This window comes from Cucurbita pepo, chromosome 19 (genome assembly GCF_057944985.1).
Source record: "Cucurbita pepo subsp. pepo isolate OVF chromosome 19, ASM5794498v1, whole genome shotgun sequence".
Classification (NCBI taxonomy): Eukaryota; Viridiplantae; Streptophyta; class Magnoliopsida; order Cucurbitales; family Cucurbitaceae; genus Cucurbita; species Cucurbita pepo.
This window is the reverse complement of record NC_141816.1, coordinates 9,093,570-9,110,013: the sequence shown is the minus strand read 5'-3', so window position 1 is coordinate 9,110,013 and position 16,444 is coordinate 9,093,570. Positions and strand designations below refer to the sequence as shown.

General features: G+C 35.3%; 2 protein-coding genes across 3 annotated transcripts; both read left to right on the top strand.

Moving 5' to 3' along the window:
• Positions 1 to 1,671: 1,671 nt before the first annotated feature.
• On the top strand, positions 1,672 to 5,301 carry NFD1 (Ribosomal protein L21). Its single transcript, XM_023662669.2, has 6 exons — positions 1,672 to 1,830; positions 2,481 to 3,010; positions 3,103 to 3,183; positions 3,996 to 4,097; positions 4,748 to 4,822; positions 4,919 to 5,301. Exons 2-6 carry the CDS (start codon positions 2,558 to 2,560, stop codon positions 5,030 to 5,032), a joined length of 825 nt encoding a protein of 274 aa, XP_023518437.2. The 5' UTR covers positions 1,672 to 1,830; positions 2,481 to 2,557; the 3' UTR covers positions 5,033 to 5,301.
• A 1,256-nt stretch (positions 5,302 to 6,557) lies between these two features.
• LOC111781545 (V-type proton ATPase subunit H) lies at positions 6,558 to 14,920 on the top strand. 2 transcript variants are annotated; one of them, XM_023662203.2, is made up of 12 exons: positions 6,558 to 6,667; positions 6,955 to 7,025; positions 8,787 to 8,912; positions 9,063 to 9,165; positions 9,606 to 9,678; positions 10,089 to 10,154; positions 10,270 to 10,387; positions 12,451 to 12,612; positions 12,815 to 12,940; positions 13,183 to 13,308; positions 14,166 to 14,345; positions 14,462 to 14,920. In XM_023662203.2, exons 2-12 carry the CDS (start codon positions 6,990 to 6,992, stop codon positions 14,708 to 14,710), a joined length of 1,365 nt encoding a protein of 454 aa, XP_023517971.2. In that variant the 5' UTR covers positions 6,558 to 6,667; positions 6,955 to 6,989; the 3' UTR covers positions 14,711 to 14,920. The 2 variants fall into 2 exon arrangements, with proteins under 2 accessions (XP_023517971.2, XP_023517972.2); XM_023662204.2 differs by having other exon boundaries at positions 6,638 to 6,718.
• Positions 14,921 to 16,444: the final 1,524 nt, after the last annotated feature.

The following is a 16,444-nucleotide window of genomic DNA, read 5'->3' as shown; positions in this document are numbered from 1 at the left end:
CCAATAACATTTTGAGTCTAGAATGGTCTTAGATTCCACAAAGAATTTCATTTTTGGTTCTTCATGTGAAAGATTCTACCTTTATCCTATTTTATTCCAACAAACAATTTAATTTAAATTTATAAAAAATAGCGGATATTATCCGATTTGACTCGTCATATACTGTCGTTAACTTCACAGTTCTAAAACACGTTAACTAGGGAGAGATTTTGTAACAGCTCAAGCCCACCGGCAGTAGATATTGTCATCTCTAGACAATCCATCAAAGTTTTGAAGGTTTACACACCCTTGTAAACAATGATTTATTCTCCACCCCCATCAACAACATGGGATCTCACAATGTCTTCACTAACACACTGCTTTTTGTCTGACTCTGATACTATTTATAAAAATTAAAAAAAATTAGGGCGTTATAGGTTTCTATGTCCTTATAAGGAACGTTTCGTTGCCATCTCAAATCGACGTGGGATCTCACAGTCCACCTCCTTAGGATCGAGCGTCTTCGCCGACACACCACTCTAGTCCCACTCTGATATAATTTATAACTACTTAAGCCCACTACTAATAAATATTGTCTGCTTTATAATTTTTATTTTTATTTAAGTATTTAAAAAAAAAAATTAATAATTTGTGTAATGATGTGGAGGGGAGGACGAAGACAAGAGCATTAAATAATTTGCGTAATGGATCTTCCCAGGTGCTATGTCCACGTGAAGCTAAGTCGTCAGCCTAGGAAAAGTTTGGTGTGACAATTACACATCTGCCCCCACTTAGATTTATTGACTAATTTAGAACCCAATAATTAATTTTTATTTATTTATTTATTTATTTATTTATTTATTTATTGAGATGGTAAATACAATACAAGTGCCTTTCAATAATTTAATACCCTTGGGTTGGGGTGGGGTTTTGTGGAACATAAGAAAGGGAACATTATTTCAACCCAACATTTAATAATATATCAATAAATTGTTTCTTTGTCTTCACTTTATTTTTATATATATATATATATATATATTTTCGGTCGAGCTATGTTCAAATTGACATAAATAATAGTCTATTTAAATGTAAGATTAATTTTAATATAATTAATTTTTTATTTTTTTAATTTTGACTAATAATTCAAAAAATATATATTTATTATGGTATAAGGCATGGAGATTTGATATCCATGAACCCATTATGGGCTTAAAGCCTCTATTTGGGCTTTTAAACTGGGCTCAAAGCCTCTATTTGGGCTTTCTAATTGGGCTTAAAGCCTCTATCGTGATTAATGGATAGCCCATGGATCCAGACGTTCAATAAAGTTTAAATTTTAAATTTTATATCTAATATGTTTTAATTTTCAATTTAGTATATAATAAATTTAAGTCCTATTTAAAATTTATAAATTTATAAATTTATTCGACGTAAAATTAAAATTTATGATTAAAAGAACTTTTAGCACGATGGTAACAATTTATCAACATTTTTTATCATTAAAAATTTATTAGGCGTCAATTAAAAATTGTTAAATTATTATTTTTTTTTTCAGTTTTATATTTAATAAATTAATGAATTTTAAATGTTTAATAAATTCATAAAATAAAATAAAATAAAATAATAATAATAATAAAAAGCTCTTTTAGGGACAAAATAACGCCATTAAAAGGTAAGAAGTAAATTAATAATTTTAAGAATTTTAGAAAGTAAGACCGTCGTTGAATCCAAAAACCCTCACTCACAGGTCCCAAAACCCTCACCTCCAGCTATCGTCTCCACCACCGACGGCGATCATGTTGCACCTGTGGGCTTCCTCCTCCGTCCTGCAAGAGCCGTCGACTCTCCTCTGTAAGTTTCTTGAATTTTCAAAAATTCTCTATCTCTCACTGTCTTACATTGAAAATGATCATTTGGTTCTGGAAATTTATGTGTGAATCTTGTTCCTCGTCTTTTGCTGTGGTTTTGAGATTGGAGGTGGGTTAGATCAGATTTCTCTTTGCTCTAATCTGAGTTTTGTTGATTCGAATTGATCCTCTATCCTTGTTGCGGGTTGTGCGAGTTGACATTCTTCCTTTTCTGTCTCCATGTTTCGAGCTCGCCTTGTATGTATTAAGCCGCCTCACCCTTTGGTAATTATGGTTTGATTTCATTATTTTTACATGTCCTTGCCGCATTGAAGCATTCTACTCCTTGTTGCCTTGCTGTCGCTGCTCGCCGCGCGCTTGAATGATGTTAGAGCAGAGAGGAAGAGCGTTGTTGAGGATTGATGAACTTGACCAATAAACCCGAACCAGAGTGAATTAAACTGCCTCAGTTTCTAACTAATGTTTGGATTGATCCCGCTTATCCATATGATCAAGCCGACGATCATTTTTTATATTATAACAAAAAACTGAATTGAATCTGGATTGCAAAAATTTCTATGTTTTCAACATGGATAAGAGTGCTAGACTTCTAGGAAACGTTGGTTTATTTATGTTTTTATTTTCTGTCTGCAGATTGAGAAGGTTAAGAAGATTGATGCAGCTTGTGTAGAGTAGTGAACTATAAGTCAAAGGCCATAACGACCACCACCATGGCAAACAGACGGTGTGTACAAGTACTAACTCGTCATGCCTCGGCCATTTTTTCTGGAAAGCCATATATCCACTCGCTGAAAATCACATCTTCCTTCCTCTACCAGAATTACCACCATACACGTGCCTCTACATCAACCTATCTTTTTACTAAAACTGATCCTTGGTGTAAGTGCTGGTCACACTCCCAATATCTCTCATCTGATAGTCGTAATGGCAATGATGATGATGATACTGAAGAAGATGAAGATGAAGATGAAGATGAAGATGAAGAAGCATATGATAGTAGTGAGGATGATGGTATTTCAGGGTTGAGTAGGGGTATGCAGAAGGAGTATACAAAGGAGGAGAAGGAGGCAGAAGCGGCTGATATTGGATATAAAGTAGTTGGGCCACTTGATCGATCTGATGGCGTTTTCAAGGGTTATGAGCCTGTTTTTGCTGTTGTTCAGGTACAAACTTGTGGCATGGCTTCATGAGTTTTTTGAATTAATGGTTGGATACTTATCATTTATGCACTCTTTTCTTTTGGCTGTTTCTGTAGATTGGCTCACACCAATTCAAGGTTAGCAATGGAGACAGTATTTTTACTGAAAGATTAAAATTCTGCGATGTGAATGACAAGGTTCGTAACTCCTATTCCATTTTCCATTGTGGATGTTTCAGTTATCGTTATTTTTTTTTTCTTTTTTTTTTTTTCAAAACTTACATCCTAGCCTTCGTCCATGTTCTACATGGTCTCCCGCTTGAATGAGCCCTCCATGTTTTGACACTGCCTCTTTAAATGGCGTTGAACTCGGAAGCAATTTTTGGGACCTAGAATTGAAATGTTGTTTGATTTAAGACTGTACTCATATTTTTTATATTCTGCTATTGTTTCCAGATTGTAATTAGCTAAGCTAAAGTTGTGGTACTTCTATGATGTCTTGATGGTTACAAAGATTCGACTTAAACATTAATTTGATAGGCTGCAGAGCAGTTTTTGGGTGAATTAGTATGGAAGAGCCCTTTTTTGGGGCAGTGTGTGAAAGTTTAGAAAGGCTTCTAAAAGGCAACTGTTTTACATACATGAAAAGTTGCACTTTTCAGGTTGTCATAGACGAGGCTAAATTAAGTAGTCATGTACTTTGTTTCATGAGAAGTATCGCTTCAAGCAAATTAAAGAACGAGGAAAATATGAAATTTATCTTTTGGTAGCTTTTATTTAAGTTATTGTTACTCACTTGTGAGCACAAGAGGATCTTTTCTGCAATTTCTATTGCTCCATTTTCCTTGTCGGACTTGAATGCGCTTTTGTAGATTTTCTCATGGTTGTTGTTATATCTTGCCCAGTTTAGGATTCTGATTATGTGTTGAATTTTTGAACCTTTTCTGTACTTCATCTTGAGCAGGCTTTAATGAATTTTTTTTTTTAATAAATGGATTTATCTTTCGCAGTTGATATTGAATAGGGTCCTCATGCTTGGCTCAAGTAGCCAAACAATTGTAGGCAGGCCAACAATCCCAAGTGCAGTTGTTCAAGCAGTTGTTGAGGAACATGTAAGAGTGACGGCGAAACTATTTGCTTTTTGTTGTTAATGCATTATATTATAAACAATTTTGCTGTTGTGTTCTTTCTGATGTGCATTGTTCTCTAGTGATTCTCGTGGACCATTGCAATGCATTTTTTAAGGACTAGTTCTCTAGTTCTTTATGCGCTTTATAAAATATACTTCTAGTCTTAGCCGCATTTGGGAACTTATACATTAAATGGATTTAGACAACGCAATTGTTAAAATAGGAAGATCCAATTTGTTAGCCAGGGGGAAAGATTTACATTCTAGTTTTATTATATCCATCAGGTTAGAAGAAAATAATAAAATCTGGAGACTTTACAATGTTCTGAAGAATTCAAAAGGCATTTTCTTCGAGCAATTATTGCTTAAAAAATTTGTGAATGACAGAGGGCTTTGGTATATGAATTAGCCGAATTGGCAATAAGTGTAATATGTTGCAGTACTTTATTTTCTATGATCATATCATATTAACTGTGGTGCTCTGTGACTCTGGTTAGTCTGCTGAGTGTACATTTTTTCTTTCCTGGCTCTCTTTTTTTGTTTCAAATTCCCAACGACATATATCTTGAAAGTTCAATTCTCAAATTTGTGTTCCAATTCGTAAGATCTGAATGCTTTTTCTCTTTTCTGAAGGCATTAGATGCAAAAGTAATCATCTTCAAGAAAAAAAGGAGGAAGAATTACCGCCGAACCAAAGGACACCGCCAGGTATATCCTATTCCTATCCAGACTTTCCAGAAAGAAGTAAAAAGTTTATTATCCAAGTTTTCTGATGATCCTTTCTGGCAACATTTTATATCTTAGGAATTAACAAAGTTGAGGATCATCGATATCCAAGGTATTGACAAACCCGAAAACATTGGAAAGCCTTCAAAAACAGCTGATAAGAAGCAAGAAAAATTTGCAGTAGCAGCTTAGAAATAGGTTCCATGATTCTTACTATCTGGAACTGCTAAGTGGGTGTAGCTTTTTCTGATCTCATATGATATACTATACTTGATTCTAATTCTTTGATAGTGCGACTTAGGCATGTTTTGTAGGAATGCCACTTTACTATGATTCCCATCATTTTTGTTCCTTGACCTTTTCTATTTAAATAATTTAAATTTGATCATGAAAATTGTTGTCATCATACATTTGTCAATAAGTTGAAATTGCATCAAATAAGATTATTCCATAATTATGTACGAGTTTGTTGTACTGAGATTTGGTATGTTCATAATTTTTGAGACCTTTCCTGGATCATACATTCAATGCATATGTTTGCTTTTATTTTCTAAATCTGCACAAGGATCTGGAACCTGAATAATCTTTTGTAATTTCATGGATTGAATAATTTACTAGTTTCATTGTATCTGGGCTTCCCCTCCCAAAACCAGATTATTTGTGTGGGTGAAGGTCTATGTATACATAGTGAACTGTTGACGTTTAGGATGATAATTAGTGCCTTTTTTTTTTTGTAGAGTTATGTTGTAATTGCCATAATTGACGTTTAAGATGGTAATTAGTGTTTTATCTACCGCTTAGTTCAAATTGATTGGTTGAAGTTGTAAAATATCCAAAAATTCCAAAACGATAAGTAGTTAATCTATTTGATGATCAAGGTCAAGAGTAAAGAAAATTGTTTTGAAACCTCTCGAATCACTTTACAAGATAGTTTGATCAGAGCTACATGAATGACTGACTTATCATTTACTCTAAAGTCTTTGTGGTAGGATCAAGACACGTTCTAAATTATTGTGTTGAGTTTAGTTCCGTGAAAGTGAACGACCCACCCTTGTGAACAAATTTTATATGCTTCTTTTTATCTTTTAGCAGGAATTCTATTCTCTTACTTTGCCATCAAAAGATGCCACACTGCGTCTAAACAACACTACCCCTAAAGTTTCTGAAGTATCATGCTAATATGAATTATTTATTTATTTTATTTTATACATTATTCGATAAATTATAAAAAAAAGAAGCATTTTCAAACATTTATAATTTTTACGTAGTTTCTTACCAAATGCAACTATGTCAATTTAAGTATAAGCATAACTAACTATGTCAATTTAAGCATCATTATAGAATTTTATGTCAATTTAAGCATAACTAACTGTAGTTTTATATAAACATCTGCAATTGCATAATAGAATTTTATATTTGAAATTGATACACGGTAGTTTTATATATACCTTCGTATTGTGTAGACTTAATTCAATGTAATACGAACAATCTTATTTAGACAAATAAATATAAAGTTTTTAAATAAAATTTTAATATTTTTTATTAAAAAAATAAAATATTTCTAAAAATAATTTTGAAAATTTTGAAAATGGATGAGAAATATCGAAAATGGGCGGTTTGAGATTTATACATATATACATATACATATATATTTGAAAACCCATACATATACATACATACATACATACATATATATTATATATCATTTTTAGCTGGACGGGTCTGTCTTTCACTCCCGTGCTTCAAGAAAAAAGGAAGTTAAAAGGGAAAAAAAAAAAAAAAAAAACGAACTGGACAAGCTAATTCGAGTCACCCTCTTCGCAAATTGTAAGCTTTTGATTTCGCGGCTATGTTTTTTCCTTACTGAATTGGGATAAGGTTTTTTTTTTTCTTTCTTTCTTTTAACCCATTCGATGGAAAGTTATCAGTATTTTCTATCTACCCTTAATTTTGGAGAGATTTTTTGGTTGAAGCAATTTCGATTTTATATCTTCGGAGTCGCTGGGAATTGGAGATTTTGATGTGTTTTGAAACAATACCTGAAGTTTTCCTCTCGTTTGTCGAGCAAATTTGAGTTCATTTTTTGGGATTTGATCTGATTGCTTGATCTGCAGCGTTGCCGGAAGTGTAATTGGAAGCGGAAGTTGCGATGGCAATTGACCAGGCTGAGCTTAGCACTGAGCAGGTTGGTGATCGGATCTCCTCATTGTTTTCTTTTTTGCCTTCTTAGATTTGATTCTGAAGTGGGTTTAGATGGTAATTAGTAGTACTCTAAATGATGCGATTTCTTCGATGGGGGGGGGGGGGGGGGGGGGGGGGGGGGGTGGGGGCGCGAGTTTAACTACGTCCATGGTGATTGAATGTTATGTGTTTGAGCAGTTTGGTCAATGATCCAACAATTTGTTATTACTCATTAGTAATGGCAAATTTCTTCTAGGATCTAAGATTGCTGTTCATCTGAACATATTAATTGCATTCATTAGAAAATTGAACTCGATCAAGAAATTGAATGGAGGGAAAACGAGTTGTTTGTCTTGAGAGTTTCCTTTGTTTAATATTTTCAAGTCTGAATTCTACTAATTTTTCTTAAGCGTGGTCACTTCAATTGGGCGATCCAATACATGATCTCGAGCGGATACGAGGATAAAGTTGCTTAAAAAATCTGGGAGTTTCTCCTGTGAATCATCATTATGATTGTTCTTTTGATAAACACCGGTTTCATCGTCAAAAAGAGAGAAATATTAGAAAAAACCTCAAAATTTCCTGGCAAAAAGCGCGGTTGTTTCCATAAATTCCTGTTCTTGAATGCTCTGAGGCCTCTGATGTTCCAGCTTATATTTGTCATAGAGGTCATGAGGAGCCCTTAGAGAAGCCTTTCTAAATAGGATTTTTCTTGTAACTGATACTTGATGCTAATTTTTCTAGTTTTCTCATTTGACGCCCCTTTTTGTTTGCTGTCTTTTTGGATCTCGAGATAGGGAAAAGAAATAAACCTGTTTCATCAAGAAGGTTTTCTTTTTAAGGTGATTCTTGGGGTCGGGATCGGGGGTGAGGGAGGGATTCAAAAAAGGTTTTGCTAGTAGTGGGAAGATCTTAAAAGTCCTTCTAGGCTGTCCTTTGAGTAGCGATTTGAGAGTGATTCTAGCAGCAACAAAAAAAAAAAAAAAAAAAAAAAAACTCGAGTTCGTAGGTTCAATATTCCTTTCCTTTTGTCTGATACTTCTAGGTGTTGATTACTAGTCATCTGCTATGAACACGTTTGACTCGAAGGTAGCATGTCATTCCAGTCTACAAACAGCGTTTCTAAGTTTTCTTCTGAAATGTTTCTGTCAGCTTGATTGATTTAATGCCACATCTTCTTCTCTGATGGACATCGAATAGTGTTATTCACATTGATTGTGAAAGTTTTGTCTCTTATAACACGATTATGAAATGGCCTTATGATGTTACAATTATTGGATCTATCCCCTTTTGGCTGGACAACGACTCTTCCGAGGGATCCCACCACCATCCTCTCTTGCACTTTGGTGGGCTATCCTCTCATGAAGGAAAAGAAAGTCGTATGGATGTTTCGTTTCCATGACTCTATTGTTTTTTTGTAACTCCCTTGGATTAGGGATCTCCCTTTTGTAATTCATTCAATTAATGAAATTATTTCTTATTAGAAAAAATTACTGTTATTGGATGATTCAAACTCCCTTGATCTTCAACAACCTTTGAACCTATTGGCTTCATCTTCTCCAATTTTATGTTGGAAATTTGAGGCGCAAGTCTTTTGTTCGGTTTTGAATGATTGTATAATTATTATTGTTCTAGAAGAATAGAAGTTCTTTTCGAATATGATTTATGAGGTCGAATTATCATAGTAATTGGATTTTATCATTTCACCTCAGATGATTTTGTTCAACAACTACATCATTAACATTTTTTTCTCTAATTGTGAAAGGTTCTCACAAGGGACATTCCATGGGAGACATACATGACTACTAAACTTATCAATGGAACAAGCCTTCAGCTGTTAAGGCGTTACGATAACAGACCAGAGAGTTACAGGGCACAGTTGTTGGATGATGTAATTTTCCCTCATACATGCCTGATCTATTTTCATAACATGATTCATCAAGTTATCATTACGTTTTTTGTGATTGAAATTTTGTTTGGAAAATTAGGAATGATTTTCTTTACATTATCTCGTAATACTAAGTGCCGTTGGATTTTGCAGGATGGTCCAGCTTATGTTCGTGTATTTGTTAGCATTTTACGAGATATATTTAAGGAAGAAACAGTGGAATATGTTTTAGCATTAATCGATGAGATGCTTACAGGTAACTCGATGATTTTTATATCAACAGTACTTTACGATTATGTTTCGGATAATCATCAGAAGTTGTTTAAATGATTCAAAATTATACTTTCTATTAAATCATCAAATTCATAACAAAATTAGTACCAAGAAATCTTCTAAAGCTGTTTTGAATAAAATATAAATATGTATCCATGGCTTGGCCACTACATTTACAAAATGTTCATTTAGAAGGGAATATTGGAAGAGATGTCAAATATTTAGGCTTTCTAATTACGAAATAAAATTTAGAAAACGTGCTATAGGACTAAGATTGTGATCTCTATCAATCAGATCAAATTTGATATTGCTTTAATATTTAATGGTAACATGAAACTTTGTTATATATTTTGATAAATCAGATCAAATTCGATACCGTTTTAATATTTAATGATTATCTGATATATGGTAAATACTTTGCAGCAAACCCAAAAAGAGCAAGATTGTTCCATGATGATTCTCTTGCTAGTGAAGATACTTATGAACCTTTCCTAAGGTATGTATGAGGTTCAAGCATGGCTTTATGCACAATATTTTACGTTAACCGTACATTTCATTGGCACGAACGTTGGACTCGGTAATTTCGACAGATCATTTGTTTTGTGCTTTTTTTGCTGTGTTATTACATTCTTTGCTTACAAGTTACATTGTTTCTCGACCAAGTTTCGTTTCATTCTTCCACTGTATAGCGTAACATAACTTCATGGCCCCAAATGGTTGAAGAACCTCAACCAAGCTTTATAACCTACATGTATAACATAATTTACATCCAGTTACGCAAAATTTTTGTACACTTTTTTCCGAATCTTTATAACCTTCCCCAGAAGAAAAGTCTCCGATTTCTGCTTTCATTTTTTGGTTTTGGGAGTTTCGCTTCACATAATTTATATTTCTTGTGTATTTCAGATTGCTTTGGAAGGGCAATTGGTTCATACAGGAGAAGAGCTGTAATATACTTGCTCTGATAGTGAGGTACACTTTTGGAAATATTTTCCACCATATATTATTTAGGAAACTGTTGTGTGTGCAGGCGGGTATATGCGTGTATGTATGATTTATATAAACCTTTTCTTTCTTATAACATTAGTGCTAGAAAAAAAACACATGATGGCAGTTATGCAAATGGTGATGCCTCGAACTCCAAGAGGAAAATTACTACCATTGATGATGTTTTGGATGGACTGGTGAAATGGCTTTGTGCACAGGTATGCTGCTTATGTTCAATACCTTTAGCATTCCTTCAATGTCGAGAGCCTGTAACATAAGGAAAGACTGAGACTTTTTCTTTTTGATATGAAAAACAATTTTTCTTTTCGAACTGATCGCTTGTCACGACCCGATATTTTACTATGAGCCGTGATTCAAAAGATAATGTGTATGCAAAGAAAAAGTTGAGAAGGTGTAAAGGCAAAATCATTTATTCCTAAAACCGAAAGTTTCAATACAAAGATTCAACAAATGAAAGTTCCAAAAAACAAAAATGTGAAAAATCTAAATGCAAAAAAAAAAAAAAAAAAAAAAAAAAAAAAAAAAAAAAAAAAAACTAGACTGATGCCTTGGGACATGCATTCCTCCATGACAATTCGCCCCTCTGATCACGCTCTACCCAATAGACCACCTACTTGTAGGCTCTCATCGCATCCTAAGCTTAACAGTCAACACGAGTTTCTCGTTGGCTCTAGGACGTCTAGTTCTAATCTTAGCCCCTTTGGACTTCTATTGTTCTCCGTCCTCTCATTTGGTACCTAGGGGTTCCTTATGCTAAGTTGGACTGACCGGTATCTCTCTACGAGGCACTACCTCTACATGGCTAATTTAGACCACATGGTATCTTGCCTAGGGGTGTGCTGAATACCTCCTAAGCCCATAATAGTCCCCTTGGGGGGGGGGCGACCCAACCCATTCCCATGCAGCTAATAGGCTATACTACGTGGGGACATATTTTTCATGCGAAACGGCTAGGAGCAGTAAGAACTGATCAGGACCTCTAGTCCTCCCACGAAACTATAGACACCGTTCAGACAACTAGCAGCCTATGAACATCCCTAAGGCACTATGTTTACCATGGTGATCTGCTAAATTCCTAGGGGAGGGGTCGATCTAGGCTCGGTGGCTAGCCACTCTAATCTTGGATCCCTAGGCTTATTCCTAAAACGTTTCCTAAACATTACATTGTCTCCTAAACATTTCCAAAAAGAAGCAAGCTTCAAGAATCACATACATTATACCGTTTATGCAAAGATAGGAAATTATGCTCATCGGGGTGATAACATCCATCAACATCCGGAACGCAGAGTTCACAATTCTCCCATCCTCCTCTCAGCATGCATAAACAATTACACACAAAGCAGAAGCATAAAACATGTTTAACTTGTCATAGGTCACGTACTTTGCAATTTAAACTAATAACATAGAAAAGTCTAATCAACTAAGGAAACTAATGTAGCATGCATGCATACTAAGGCGATTCCTACAAGTATTTCTTCCTAAGTTCCGTGTGGTGACCATTGTGATGTCCCACATTGGTTGGAGAGGAGAACAAAATACCATTTATAAGGGTATGGAAACCTTCCCCTAGCAGACGCGTTTTAAAGCCTTGAGGGGAAGCCCGAAAGGGAAAGCCTAAAGAGGACAATATCTGCTAGCGGTGGATTTGGGTCATTACATCGCTACTTCAAAATTTTCAAAGAAAACTAAGATCCTATCACCAACAAACAAAAAAACAAACTTTAAAAACCAACCACAAGGCATCCGGATGCAACAAAATCAGAAAATTTCTCAATATATTTGTGAGATCCCACCTCGGTTGGGGAGGAGAACGAAACATTCTTTATAAGGGTGTGGAAATCTCTCCCTAGCAGACGCGTTTTAAAAATCTTGAGGGGAAGCCCGAAAGGGAAAACCCAAAGAAGACAATATCTGCTAGCAGTGGGTTTGGGCCATTACAAATATTTTGATGTATTGCAAGTATGGTCATCTCAACTTATTCTGGAAATGATGTCGGTTGATATTGTTTTGTGGTTTTTACCTTGGAAGATCTCAAAAAAAAATTCCGTGTTAACACTTGTGATTAATTGGTATGAACACGAGATTTAGTCAGCAAAATCCATAAAAGAAATATGTTATGTAAACATAAATATAAACCAACATATTGTACGTGCTTCTTTCGTTTGAACTTCGAAACATAATGAATAAGACCAGCTGCTGGTCATCCACATCCGCTCTAGTTTCATTGATGCTGACATAGTGGTCTTAAAATGTTGTATAGCTGAAGAATCCTTCACATCCCAGTCGTGCTGTACAGACTTCTATCAATTGCCTTGCAACTCTGCTGAAGGAACCAAAAGTCAAATCCTCCTTTGTCCAAGTAGATGGAGTGAAGCTGCTCATCCCTTTGATTTCTCCTGCGTCGACTCAACAATCTATTCAGGTAATCGTCGTTGTTCACTTCTTGACAATGGCACTCATCTTCATATTAGTTGCATGTTTACTTGGGATTTCTTATCATATTTATCATGTAACGCTCGGTTCACATTTTTTAAGCTGTCTCCAGTGTTCAATTACTCCATTTAATTTGAAATCTGCTATTATTAAGCTTTTAACATTGAAACTAATTGTTCTTTTTCTGACAGATTCTATATAAAACATGTTTTTGTGTTTGGCTTTTATCATATTATGAGCCGGCTATTGAATTCTTGGCCACTTCCAGAACCCTTCCAAGACTTATCGATGTCGTCAAGAGTTCCACAAAAGAGAAGGTGAAGCCATCGTTTAGTACATGTGTCAATCTAATTAAGCTACACGTTGCCCTGTTCTTTATATTTTAGTTTTCTATAACTGACTTGTATTCATTCTGCCCTGTACATTCTTTGCAGTGTTACACCCTGCGTTTATGCTTTCATATCTTCGAGTAGATTAGCGACGTACACTATGTTGACTAGTTTACCATGTTCATTCTAGCATCAATGTTTACGTATTTTGTTTGTGATATTTCTACTAGGTTGTCCGAGTCGTTATTTTGACCTTAAAGAACTTACTTCACAAGGGGACATTTGGAGCTCAAATGGTGGGTCTTGGACTACCACAAGTTGTTCAAAGTTTGAAATCCCAAGCATGGAGTGACGAGGTACGAAAAGTTGAAGATTTTTCATTTTCTTTATAATAGCCAATGCACCAACACCATTGATTGACATCAAAGAAACCGTTCTTGATCTGTTTGGTTTTTTATGGTTGATGTGTTTTATCCAAATCTTTGATGGCTGAAGTATTGTCCTTCAGCTCTTTCTGTTAAACCCCACATCGGTTGAGGTGGAGAACGAAACATCCTTTATAAGAGTGTGGAAACCTCTCCCTAGCATACACGTTTTAAAAACCTTGAGGTGTAGCCCGATAGGGAAAGCCCAAAGAGGACAATATTTGCTAGCGGTGGGCCTAGGCCGTTACAATTTCACCTCTTCTGCTTCCATTTCCCCCTTTCTGTATCAAATATAAGTTAACTTTCGTCTACCCCTTGTACGTTCTTCTGAGCGTGTAATGGATGACATCACTCATTGTTCCTGATATTTCCGGTTCATATTTTCCCGACCGTTAGATCTTGTTTACTAAACATTTGTTCTATGACCTCAACACTTTTCTAGATAAGACTTCCCTATCATGTCCTCTATTTTGATCTTTCTAAAAAGAGGGTATTGGAGGAACTGAAGATAGGTTTGTGATTGAACTTTACTGGGTTTTTACAGAGAACATTTTACCTTTCCATAGTCTCTTTCATTGTCACGGACCCCGCTTCCCCGCTTCCCCTATTGTAAAATAAAAAATTTGCAAAAGTAGCTTCAAAACAGTTTCTTACCGATACACGGTTCACGGTTCATGGTTCACGGTTCACTGCTGATTCTTGCTCAAGTAGGAAAACCTTTAAGCCTCCTCTCTCTATTTTTCCTTCTTTATAGTGTATTTACAAATGTGATTGCGAATATGCAATAGGACCTTTTGGATGCTTTGAATCAACTAGAAGAAGGGCTGAAAGATAACATCAAGAAACTAAGTTCTTTTGACAAGTATAAGCAAGAAGTCCTTCTAGGCCATCTTGACTGGTCTCCTATGCACAAAGATGTAAATTTCTGGCGCGAAAATATCACAAGCTTCGAAGAGAACGACTTCAAGGTTTTTTCCCCAGCTATGCTCTTATTATGTTGCTATCCTTCATAGATCCGTACAATATATGACAGATATCGAGTCACGAAAGCCAAAGTAATACGTAAATTTTGTTCTTGATGCAGCTATTGAGGGTCCTTATCACCATTCTGGATTCGTCGAGTGATCCAAGGGCTCTAGCAGTCGCTTGTTTTGATCTTTCCCAGTTCATTCAGCACCATCCTGCTGGGAGAGTTATAGTGACAGACTTGAAGGCGAAGGAAAGAGTGATGAAACTGATGAATCATGAGAATGCTGAAGTTACCAAATATTCCCTCCTCTGTATTCAAAGGCTGTTCCTAGGTGCCAAGTATGCCAGCTTTCTGCAGGCTTAAGTCGGTTTTCGGGTAAGAGACGCTTATGTAAGTTGTAATAAACCCGCCCCATCCCGGGCGCTGGAGCTTTTTCTAGAGGGGTTATTATGTTTATTAAGTGATTATGTTCTTAATTTTTTGGTGTGATTATTCAATGAGAGATTTTGTTCAGTTCTTGCATTCCCAGATTGTTCATGATCATAATGAATAAAGTCGCCACATTTTCATTCATTGTGTTTTTATTCATTGAGTTGGAAGAGACCTCTATGAGATATATGAGTCTCTTAATTTTTTTTTTTTTTTTTTTTTTTTTTTTGTGACGATGTGTATTAAGAATTACGAGTGTGCACGGATTAGGTTGGAAAAATCTTTTGGACCAAACCTATTTCGAATCAACTCGATGGTGACTCGAGTAACTTGAATAGAGTTCATAACTCAATCCAACCCTCTATTTTCTATTTGGGTTGGGTTCGATGGATTTTTTTTTTAATTATTTAAAAAAATCATATTTATCCACCATACATGTTACATTAATCATTAAAATTTTAAATTTTAATATTAAACACTTACAAGTTACCATGTATCATTAACATGGGTTGTAACTATTTTCGAGTTAATCGAGTTGACATAACTTAGAAAATGTCGGTCAACTCGCAAATCGAACTGAATTCGCATCCGTTAACATCTCCTCGTTCATATATGCTATTTGACTCTCCCTTCAAACACTCTATCTCGATTCTTCGAGAAATGAAAGTAAAAACAAAGAAATTCTCGATCGTTCATATATGCTATTTGACTCTTCCTTCAAACACTCTCTCTCGAATCTGTGATACATGAAAGCAAAAACAAAGAAATTCTCGATCAAAACTTATTTATGGTAGAACAAATAAATGAATCAAAATTGAAGGCTAAAATAGTCATATTAGCATTAAATATACATCAAATTATTTTTATATTTTCAACAAAAAGAAAAAAAAAAAGACAAATTAGAATGTGAAAAGGGGTTTGCTTTTGGAGAAAATTACAACAAACAAACAAACCTAAAAAAGGAATTTGAAGTCAAGAAATGGCAAAAACAAACTTAGCCGTTTCGTCTGCTTTCGTTGAACACCTCCCACCTTCCCAATTTTACCCTTTCCAATATAATTTTATTTTTTTTATTATTTTTCACCTCAATATTATTATTAAATAATCTCAATGATTCAGTAATAAAAATTATTAATTGTCACGTCAATAATATGATCTATTAACATTAAAAATTAATTATAAAAAGAATTTCAATTAAAAGAGAACATTTGTATTCAAAATCATACGATTTATTATTTTATTTTATTTTATTTTATTTTATTTTATTTTATTTTTCTTATTCCATCTACTCTCCACGTGGCCAATTCCGCACGCCACGTTTCACCATCGCATTGGACGCTGGTCCACGCGCCTTCAGGCCCACTCTATAAATAAGCCCCGCGCTAGACGCTCTTATTACACCAATTCACAAATCACATATCAAAGAGATTCTCCTTCTCTCGACCTAACTTCTCTCTCTTTTCTTCTCGATTCTCAGTTTCCATGGCGATCTCCGGCACTTCCAAGGTTTTCTACGTGGTTGTCTTCGCCATTGTGGCGGTCTTCTCGGCCGTCGCTTCCGCTCAGGAATCTCCAGTGCCGACTCCCGCTCCCGCTCCGGCGCTCGACCGAGGAGCGGCGGCTCTGCCTGCCGCCGCCTCCATGGCTCTTCTCTTTGCTTCCTTCTTC